We start from the raw sequence: 10765 nt of genomic DNA on the forward strand, positions 1-10765 counted from the left end.
GCCACCTGGGAAGCCACAGAACCAGCTGCTAGGGTGGCCACGTGAGAGCATCTGGGAGAGACTGACATGCTGACCACATGCTGGCCCGGGCCCCACCCCCGCCTTGCTCTATTCCTTCCCACCTCACACCAAGGAAGCTCTTGACGGGCAGAGCTAAGATACATGTGGGGAGAAGACAGGTGCCTCAGCCAAGGCCAGGACCCCCATGGGAGGGAGAAACCCAGGACGAGGTGCCCCAAAGAGGAGGACCGGCTTCCTCCAGGGGCAGGGCTGCAACGGGCACACAGGGGTCAGGTGTTCCCTAGACCACCAGCTCTGGGGGCTGCCTGGAAGCCCAGCCTGTTCACACAGACCCCGGACCTGCCTGGCCTAGAGTGTCCTCCAAACTCCTCCTAGAGCCGCTCCCACCGCCCACAGTGGGCAGCCCAGGCTGCCCTGCATTCTTAGAGGTCCTCTCTGTCCAAGCCTCACCTCCTCCTCCTCCCCAGGAGAAGCCAGGGCCCTGCTCTGGCCTTCACAAGGCCCTGAAAGTGAAAATTGCTCAGTTGTGTCCAACTCTGCAACTCCATGGACTGTAGCCCACCAGGCTCCTCTGTCCATGGGATTCTCCAAGAATACTGGAGTGGGTTGCCATTCCCTTCTCCATGGGACTTTCTCAACCCAGGGGTGGAACCCAGATCTCCCACATTGCAGGCAGATTTTTTTACTGTCGTGAGTGATCAGGGAGGCCCTTTAACAAGGCCCTGCACATCCCCCATTTTCACCAAGCATGTGCTGAGGCTGTACTGTGAGACACGGGCCAGCCAGGGCCCCCTGCCTGGCTGCCTGCTGGCTCAGCCCAGGCCTGCCCGTCTCACCACCAGTGCCCGGATGCGGATGCTGTCCTTCTCACTGCGCTTGTACAGATCTTTCAGCAGTGAGACGCCGTTGGCTGTGATGAATGAGGCCCGCTTGGCCTTGCCGGCTGCGTGGATCAGGGTCTCCACGGCCACCAGCTGCTCCTCCTCCTGCTCCGAGGCGCACAGGGCGATCACACTCTCCATGACGCCATTCAGCTCCAGGGCCCGGTTGCCGGCGTCACATGGGCCCTGCAGGAGGCAGGACACTGTCTGGATGGCCCGCAGCTTCCCGGCCAGCCCGTGGCCCTCAAACCAGCTCCTGCGGGGCACAGGGCGGCAGCTGTTGCATCACAGCCAGCACAAAAAGACTGCCCTTCCCTCCGCCTCCTCCACTGGCCAGGCATCTGCAGGATGTGGGCAACAACAGCAAGAAAAGCTGCCAGCGGGAAGACCAGGACACCACCCCTCTGGACGGCAGCCACCGGGGTTCTTCATCCAGGCTTTCATTTGAGCCCCATCCCCACCCCCAATGACCTGCCATCTAACGCAAGTGGCTGTCACCCACGCCACCCTGTCTCCTTCCCTGTGGTCACTGAGGTCCGAACTTGGGCCACTCACTCCATAACTTGTCACCATCAGTCTGCTCCTAGCTGTCAGCCCTTAAGGGTGAGGACTGTGAAGCAGCACCGGTGTGTCAGGATGGACACACAGCGTGTGCTCGGTGCACGCCACGTGCTAGAGGACATCAGCTGCACTAGACAGCTTGAGAGCTTGTGTGTGTTCAGTCGTGTCCAACTCTCTGTGACCCCATGGACCTAGCCCGCCAGGCTCCTCTGTGCACGGGATTCTCCAGACAAGAATACTGGAGTGGGCTGCCATTCCCTATTCCAGGAGATCTGCCTGACCCAGGGATTGAACCTGTGTCTCTTTCATCTCTTGCACTGGCCGGCAGATTCTTTAGCAATGAGCCAGCTGCACTGGAGGAGAACTGACATAAGAAAGAATATCCTTGGGGACTTCTCTGGCGGTCCAGTAATTAAGACTGTGCTTCCACAGCAAGGGGAATGGGTTTGAGCCCTGGTCGGTGAATAGATCTGATACGCTACTGCTACTGCTGCTAACTTGCTTCAGTCGTGTCCGACTCTGTGTGACCCCATAGACAGCAGCCCACCAGGCTCCCCGGTCCCTGGGATTCTCCAGGCAAGAACACTGGAGTGGGTTGCCATTTCCTTCTCCAATGCATGAAAGTGAAAAGTGAAAGTGAAGTTGTTCAGTCGTGTCCAACTCTTAGTGACCCCATGGACTGCAGCCTACAAGGGTCCTCCATCCATGGGATTTTCCAGGCAAGAGTACTGGACTTGGGTGCCATTGCCTTCTCCATCTGATACGCTAAGCAGTGTATAAATAAATAAGAAAGAACATCCCTGCAGAGGGACTCTGAAACAACAAGTGACCCTTGGGACCGCTCTGACTCTCACAAGTCCTCCCCAAGGCCGTTTCTCTGATGGGAAACCTTTCACTGCTGTTTCTCCCCAAAGAGTCAGCGCTCTCGAGGGAGCCCTGGCTACAGGAGGGCTCCCTTACTTGATGTAGTTTTCACAGAGTCGGTGGAAATTCTCCCTCTCGGCATCACACTTCAGGTCATCGAAGAGCTTGCTGAGCAGAATGGAGGCACTCATGCGGCTGTTTGCCGTCACTGTGAGCTCCCCAGGAGGGTCCTGCACAGAGCCCCCCACCTCCAGGATCTTCTTCAGACCTGAAAAGACACCCTATTCAGACAGCAGAACACGAGTTCCAACCCCAATGGGCAAAGGGAAGAGGTCTCGGCTCGCACGAGCTCACAGGGTACAGGCAGGCTCACAGAATCGGGCTGGCGGACCCGCTGTCTGCGGGAGGGCAGGTCTGGGGTCAGCAAAGGACCTCAGAACTTAAGGCCTGTGGGCTGGCCCTGCCTGTGGAGCTGGATGCTCTGGAGCTGGGAGGTTCCTCACAGCTGCAAAACTGCAGGGAAAATAACCTCATGCCTCATAGGATCATTGGGATAACAAGAAAAGATGAGCCCCCAACAGGCGTGCTCACACTGGGACTCTGCCAACCTTTCCTTATACTTCTTTAGGGAAAGGAGAAGTGTGAACTTCTATATTAAACTGTAAGAATTTTCCCCCCGTGTACAGAAGTAACACACACGCAATGAAAAGAACTTGACACAGAAAGCTGGCCCAGCCTCCCTGTTAACCTGCTCACGGGCCTGCTCGACGTGTGGGCGGGTGCACACGCACACGGCTGAAGCGTCCAGCACGGGGCACATGTGGCTTCGGCGCAGACGCACGTGCTGGGTGCAGTCGTTCCTGGGGTCGCGCAGGCCCAGCCATCCGAGCAGCATGCCACACATATGCTTGGTCTATTTATTTACCTACCTATAAGCATATGGCCAATAACTGTGAGTTGCTCAGTCGTGTCCAACTCTTAAGGACCAAGGACTGTAGCCCACTAGGCTCCTCTGTGCATGAGATTCTCCAGGCAAGAATACTGGAGTGGGTTGCCATTCCCTTCTCCAGGGGATCTTCCCAACCCAGAGACTGAACCATGTCTCCTGCATCGGCAAGAGGATTCTTTACCATCTGAGCCACCAGGGAAGCCCTATCTATCTGTATTTCTATTTACTTACTTATGTATATGCTGTGCCACGTGGGATCCACATGGGATCATTGTTGCCCAACCACGGATTAAACCCAGGCCCTCGGCAGTAAAAGTGCAGAGTCCTAACCATGGGACTGCCAGGGAAGTACCTTTCTCTTTTTCAAACTCTGTCACCTACCTTGGTCGATAACCCAGAGGGTAAGGCTGTTGTTGGGGTCCTTGGGAGACTTCCGGGGCACCACTTTAATCAGGAGGGTCAGGGCATTGTCTCGGCCTTGGCCCGAGACCCCCACCTCCGTCAGGAGCTCCAGGAGGTTACTGATGAGGACCTTCAGCTCCCGGGCGGGATCTGGCAACAGGAAGACATTCACTGGCTCTGCAGTGGCCCAGCCCCGTCTGACTCTGAACTTCCCTGGTAAGGCGAGGGGACCTGCAGCTGGGTGCTGGTTTCTAGCCTACCCCAGAGGTGCCCCAGGTCCTTAGAACCTAGAGTGAGATACCGTCAACAAGCCTTTCTCCCGAACAAACTGCAGGTGCAGCCACCTTGGCTGCTCCCCCCAAAGACATCAATACCCACAGGACACAGACTGGCTTCCACCGACTCACCCACGATGATGGCGCCTTCTTTGCCGCGGAAGCCCTTCTTGACACCTTCCTTGAGGGCATCGAACATAACCTGCAGCAGGTGGCAGGCAGCCAGGGACACGGCCTGGTTTTCCACGCCCAGCATGGAGACCACCCGCCGGGTTCCCAGCACGCTCAGGGTGGCCACTGTCTGGTGGGGGAGAGAGGTGGACAGAGCTTCCAGTTGGCAAAGGGCAGCTTCAGTGATTCCTAACTGGGGGTCGCAGAGGGTGGTCAGAGGGGAGAAAACGTGAGTGGAAAGAGCAGCTCCCCGAGAAGGCACAGTGGGTCTGCCTGAGGGTGAGACCTGGGTGACACCCGGATTCTCTTGTTGGGAGGGCTTCCTAAAGAAAACACTCCAGGGACCTCCCTGGCGGTCCAGTGGTTAAGACTCCGAGTATCCACTGCAAGGGGTATTGGTTCAATCCCTGATCGGGAAACTAAGATCCCAAAGGGATCCCAGGAAGGCTGCAGGAGGTGGGCAGAATTCACGTGCTTTTACCAGTTTTAGTTCTGGGAGACCCAGAAACAGAGCCCGATCTTGGCCTGACTAGTTTTCACAGAATGTTTCACATTTCCACCCCTGATCTAGAACTGTGGGCTCCTCTAAAATCTACTGAGGGTCAAGTCCTTGTTCCCCAAGTCCAGCTGGTGCAGGCAAGAGCCAGAGCAGGGACTTGCTGACACCAGCCTGGGACAGGGCTGTGCTGGCTGAACCATGTGTGTGGGACACCCACAGTCTCCACGAAGAACCATCTCAGGGTCCTGCCCTGCATATCCGGTCACTGACTCCATGGTGAAGACGCTGTGGGTCACATGACCCACCACGTCACACACTGTGAGGACCCCTGTCCAAGCAAAATGCCAGCCTGGTGGCGAGGGAAGGACAGGTGCCCTGTTCTTTGCAAGCAGCGTGCTTTTACCACACGGACAAGGAGGGCATCAGTGACCAGGCACCTCTGAGAAGAGCCGAGGGTGACACTTGTGAGCCTTCTGATGCACATGCTCAGGGTGTCCCCGGGCTGCTTACACTCTTTCTTGGCCTCACTTTGTCCCAAATCATGTTGGTCTTTTTGTCATTTTAATGTTGTCTCTCTTGTTATGTGTCTCCTTATACTTTGCCTTGTAAGTTGAGAGCTATGGGACTTCCCTGGGGGTCCAGTGGTTAAGACTCTGTGGTTCCAATGCAGGGGGCACAGCTTCAATCCCTGGTCAGGGAACTAAGAGCCCACGTGAGTGGATGGACAGACAGACTGTCAGAGACAGTAGCTAGACCCTCCGCCACACCCACCCGTGACTGGTGCTCAGAGCAAATGCCGACTAGGGTACGCAGGGCTGCCAGCATCAGATCGGGCTCTCCCGTGTCCAGCAGGCGCTGCAAGAGCTGAACCCCGTTGCTCCGGAAGATCTTCTCAGCTCCAGCATCCTCCCGGGCCAGCACCACGAGGTTCTGAGATGCCTGCGTCAAAGGAAGCACATCATGACACGAACACGGCACGGAGAGAGAAGACCACCTGAACCTCACTGCTGCCCCTGAGCTCGGGGGCCTTGGCCATGAACTTCACCACTCTGAACATCAGCTTCCCCCTCTGGAGGCAGAGGGAAGAGCTCGCTCTGGGAGTTGATGGTTAGCATAAATGGAGTCTTAAGTCCCTGGCAAAGCCTGAAAGGCAGAGTCTGTGACTCAGACGCCTCTGTGCACCTGGCTCTTGGTATGAGACCTGAGCACCAGTAGGTGCTCCAGGGACACCGGCTCCCTCTCCGTGGCCCACACTGAGGCCCCAGGCCCTCTGCGCCCCCACTCAGGCTCTGGGAGCCCAGCGGCACCACCTAAGGAGTGACGTGCCAGCAGACCAGGCCAGCAGGGGCTCCTGGCCATCACACACACACAGGGAGGGCTGGGCAGCACTAGGGGAGTTCCGCCCCACTCGCCCAGATCTCTACCTTTTGCTTTTTCTCGGTGCCCTTTTCTTGTGGGTCCAATAGTATCTGAAACATCTGCTCCACTTTGGCATCCGTTGAGGACATGTATCTCACCTACGACAAACCAGCAAAGCATGGGAGCAAATGCCTCTTGGGCCCAGACAACTCATTTCCTCTTTGTTCTCTCCAGCTCCTCCCCAGGCCTGGCTCCTGACTCCAGAGGGCACAGCATGGATGTCTGGGCCCAGGTCTCGCACCCAGCTACCTTGGGCAGGAAGAGACTCGCCTGGCAGCCTCTCCCAAATTTCCCTGGGCTATTTCCTTCTCTGAGCTGTTTCCTCCTTGGGCAGCAGGGAGTGGTGCCGATGCTGAAGGCAGTGCCATTCAGAAGGGTGGCGTCCTGTTAGCCACAAGAAAACCCACTCCCAGGGGGCCATGCATTGTGTGGCAGTCCGGGTGCACAGCCCATGGCACTGAATCGGCATTTATACCTCCTGCAAGGGAGCCAGCAAGTCATGATGAAGTTGCTGATACTCTGTTTAGGTCAAGGATTCTCTTTTTGATGGATTTTTAAAATAACCTGATGACCAACCTCATCCTAGGCCTTTTCCTTCCCTGGGGTTCTGGGCGTGGATAGCGCACATGCCTAACCCGTGTGTCCCACTGCCCCTCCTGCATCCATGGCAGACACCACCGATCCGTCCCCTCCTAGGCCCAGGCAACCTGCTTCCTAATCCTTCTCAACACAGAGCTCCAGGCAGCCCCTGCAGATCAAACAGAGCTGACGCTGAGAGGAAAATAATTTGCTTCCCCAGGTCTCAATCTTTTGATAAGGTGTCTGCCATCATATTACTTGCTTCCACTGGGTCAGCATATTAACACCTAATTGTCAGGCTAATTCCAACTTGAAAATAGTTAATGATGCTCTTTAGATTCTCTTCTCAATTTTTAAATATGTGAATCATACAAACATCGTCTCTTTATTTTAAAAAATGAACAGGTGAAGCAAAATCTCTTTTGAAAAGCCCCTGCAAGCCCGTTCCTCTCCCTAGCAGTCACACTGTTATCACTGTGATGTCTCTCTTTTAAAAGATTTTCCTTTGTAATGACATACCCAAGTGTACCCATGGAAAAAAACATGGTATTATTTTGGGTGCACATACGGGGGATTGTTTTAACATAGATGATGTCACACTGTCCGTTTTCCACGTCCTTGCATGACCACCTGCCTATTCTCAATAACTACACGTAGGTATCTGTAATAAGGATGTGACTCAATCTGTTTAGCCGTTCCCCTATTGCTGGGCATTTTGGCAAGTTCCAATTTTTCATTACGACGAACGAGGCTGAAACAAACATACACACACCTGCTTGCATACATGGACGAAGCTTCTCTAGGGAAGACAGCAAAAAGAAAACATACTGAATCACAGTATATGCTCAAATTTGACAGATGTACTAAAGGACTCCCAAAGGAGCTGGAAGCAGTCATGAAAAAGCCCACGATCCCCCCAACCTCACCCTATAACTGTCTGTCTCCCTCGTTCTAGCAATGTGTACGAACTTTAAAATGTCTGCCACATGGGGCTTCCCCAGTGGCGAGTGGTTAAGAATCTGCCTTCCAATGCAGGGGACATGGATTTGATCCCTAGTCAGGGGACTATGATCTCACATGCAGAGTGGCAATTAAGCCCACGTACAACTACTGAGCCCGCCCACTCTGGAGTCCACGCACCAATAGAGAGAAGCCCATACAATGCATCAAAGATCCTGCGTGCGGCAACTAAAACCCAAAGCAGCCAAAAATAAACATACATTTTTTTTTTAACGTTAAAAAATGTTTGCCAAACAGATCACTGAAAAGAATAGCACCTTGCTGTTCTTTCAATGTGCTTTTTCGCAACCACTGACAAGGTTGTGCATCCTTCTATAAGGTCATTTGCCATCAGTAGCCCCTCTTCAGAGATATGTGATTATACCTTTGCTCCAGATCCACTTTCCAGTGCCCCTCTACCACTGCTCAATGCCTTGCTCTCCCAGTTACTCACATACCTTCTCCTGAATCTGGCCCGCGATGTTCCGCAGGGCCTCCTGGAAAACTTTGTTCTTGGGCTCCAGGCTCACACATCTCTGCAGATCAAGGACGGCCTGGTCGAGGCGGCCCAGTTTCTCTAGGGCTTGGCTCCTTCGGTAAAGTGCTTTGATGTCCCCGCCGTCCTTTTCGATGGCTGAGCACAAACAGGAGCTCTGTCAGCACCCGAGAGGCCACCATCTCCAGCAAGAGCAGTAGGGAAAGATCTCGAGGGCTAGAGGAAGGTGGGGGTATGGATGTGGGGCTCAGTATTTCAGCCTCAGAAAAGGTCAGAGTAGCTGCAGAAAAGGAGATGCCCAGGGAAGTGGAAGAGAAAAAAGGAGGCAGATGTGTTTTAGGGGTAAAAAGAAAAGGAAAAAGTGAGGGTTGCCCACCCCAGAAGCCCCACGGCTCCACCCAAGTGCCCTCATTCCCCTACCTTTGGTTGCCTCTGTTTCTGCTTTCTCGTAATCTTCCTGAAACAGAAAGAACAGGGCTTGAGTTGCTGGTCATCTCCTTTTTCGGGCAAAACTGGGCAACAGGGTTGTTCTCCAGTCACCTAAAGGCCCAAAGGCCATGTGACAAGTGTGGGGGCCCGAGCACCGGCGGAGTGGGCAAAAGAGGCCTGGGCAGGCGAGGGGAAGAGCAGCCGGCTCCCTCACCAGCTTGAGGTGGCAGGCCGCCCGGTTCCGATGCAGAATGGCCTGGTCCTGGGGCGTTGCGCCCAGACCCAGGGCTTGCGTGTAGGCCGTCAAGGCACCTTCGTAGTCCCCGCATTTGAACAGCTCGTTGCCATCCTTCCGCAGCTGTTCCACTGAGCTAGCCTGTGGAGGGAACGCGTGGAAACGTCGCAGGTGGGCTCAGGGTGAGTCGCGGAGCTACTGGGAGAGGACGCTGAGGGTCGTGGGCGAGTCCCATGGAGGGCCAAACTGAGAGGGAGGAGGCGGCCCGGCAATCGCCCGAGCAGGTGAGAAGTGGAGATAGCCCAGGGGGATGGGTAAATGGGTACGCACCCCGGGGCCGACCGACTGGGGCTCGGGGTTCCCTGGACCACTCACAGTCATCGCGCGACAGACGTCCCGGGCGCGCGCAGGCGCAGTCTCTGGAGTAGGGTGGGTGGAGGCTCGGGAATCCGCCGCCGGCTGCCCCGCCCCAGTCTTGCGTCAGAGGCCGGGGGCGGGGAACGGGCGGGGCCAAGGAGAGGGCGCGCCAGGCGCGGGGCGGTACTCGGCCCCGGTCCGCAGACGCAAAGAAGCCCCGGGCGCGCTTAGTCTGTTCCCGCCGAGACCTGCAGGGGGCGCGCGGTGGAGGACCTAGAGGGACGCCGGTCGCTGCTGGGGCTCAGGTCTCGGCATTGGCCCCGGCCCTGGCCCCGAACGCGGCAGAAATGCACAAGGTCTGCAGTCATCAGGGCCACGAGCAGCAGGCTGTAAAGGCTCAGCGCTAGGAGCGGGCCCGGACCCCTGTGAGAGATAGGAGGGTATCAGGATGCAGGCCCCAGTCGTTCTCGCCGCTTCATGTGCGTTACAGAGCCGCCGAGAGTCTGGAGAAAGCTACCCAGAAAAGTGCAGAACGTGTAAATACAAATTCAGGGAGCTCACAGGTACCCTGAAGTCATTCACGGACAGATTCAGGATTGAAAACCCCGACGATAATACATGTTTGATCAAACCCCGTCTGCAGGGAGATCCAACCAGTCAATCGTGAAGGAAATCAGTCCTGAATATTCACTGGACGGACTGATGCTGAAGCTGAAACTCCCAATACTTTGGCCACCTGATGCGAAGAACTGACTCATTGGAAAAGACCCTCATGCTGGGAAAGATTGAAGGCAGGACAAGAAGGGGACAATAGAGGATGAAATGGTTGGATGGCATCGATGGACATGAGTTTGAGCAAGCTCGCCTGGCGTGCTGCAGTCCATGCGGTCGCAAAGAGTCGGACACGAATGAGCGACTGAACTGATAATACATGATTGCTCCAGATACTCCTTTCAGTATTGACACCCGTCCAACCCCACCTACCACACAACGCCTACAGTGACTCCCTGTTACCGATTCTCACAGCCCCCTGAACTTTTCCTTCACAGATTGTTTTGTAATCATGTATTTAGGTGATTTTATGTTTGAGATCTGTAAACTACAAGCCTCCCACCCCAGAAATTAGGAACAGAGTCCAAGATACTGGAACACCCTGTCAGCGTTCCAGGGCTCTGGGGTTGGCGTTCTCACCTGAAGATGGGAGGAGGCCGAAGGGCAGACAGATTGACCTGGTTCAAGGCCTCAAATTCAGCCAGAGTGCAGCAGAAGCCCCCTGCAGCCTGCGTGTGGCAGCAGTAGGCTTCCTCCGGAGTGTCAGAGAGCCGAGGGCAGAAGAAACCCGGGTAGCGATGGCCGTCAGCATCCCAGGTGGTCTGGCACAGGTGGGGGTGGTGGGCCAAAGCTGAAGGGAGGGGCGAGGGGGGCTGGAGACAGGTAGGAGTGATCTACCCACATCCCACTCATCCCTTTTGGAGAGTAAAAGGGGCCAACTATTATCAGAAAGGCAGGCTTTCTCTCTCCTCACCAGCTCCCCAGAGTAGCCTATACCTGCTAAAAGAGTAAGTACCGGAGGGGGTGGTGGGCAGAGGAGAGCGCTGTACCTGAGAGGGAGGCCGGCTGAGCAGGCA

The 10765-nt window shown here is 55.6% G+C and overlaps 1 protein-coding gene across 4 annotated transcripts in view; it reads right to left on the reverse strand.

Moving 5' to 3' along the window:
• UNC45A (unc-45 homolog A (C. elegans)) overlaps positions 1–9237 on the reverse strand; it is a 14724-nt gene extending 5487 nt beyond the window's left edge. For 2 of the 4 annotated variants that reach the window (XM_010841056.1, XM_010841057.1), the window contains exons 1-10: positions 9156–9237; positions 8760–8921; positions 8537–8573; positions 8079–8254; positions 6048–6140; positions 5395–5562; positions 4086–4254; positions 3658–3828; positions 2424–2595; positions 858–1158 (exon numbers count right to left, since the gene is read on the reverse strand). In XM_010841056.1, the coding sequence (XP_010839358.1) occupies positions 858–1158; positions 2424–2595; positions 3658–3828; positions 4086–4254; positions 5395–5562; positions 6048–6140; positions 8079–8254; positions 8537–8573; positions 8760–8921; positions 9156–9161 (1455 nt within the window). In that variant the 5' untranslated portion in view covers positions 9162–9237. Of the gene's footprint in view, positions 1–857; positions 1159–2423; positions 2596–3657; positions 3829–4085; positions 4255–5394; positions 5563–6047; positions 6141–8078; positions 8255–8536; positions 8574–8759; positions 8922–9110 lie in introns of all 4 variants that reach the window. The other 2 variants (XM_010841054.1, XM_010841055.1) reach the window with 1 other exon arrangement.
• Positions 9238–10765: the final 1528 nt, after the last annotated feature.

This window comes from Bison bison, unplaced genomic scaffold (genome assembly GCF_000754665.1).
Source record: "Bison bison bison isolate TAMUID 2011002044 unplaced genomic scaffold, Bison_UMD1.0 scf7180017864155, whole genome shotgun sequence".
NCBI lineage: Eukaryota > Metazoa > Chordata > Mammalia > Artiodactyla > Bovidae > Bison > Bison bison.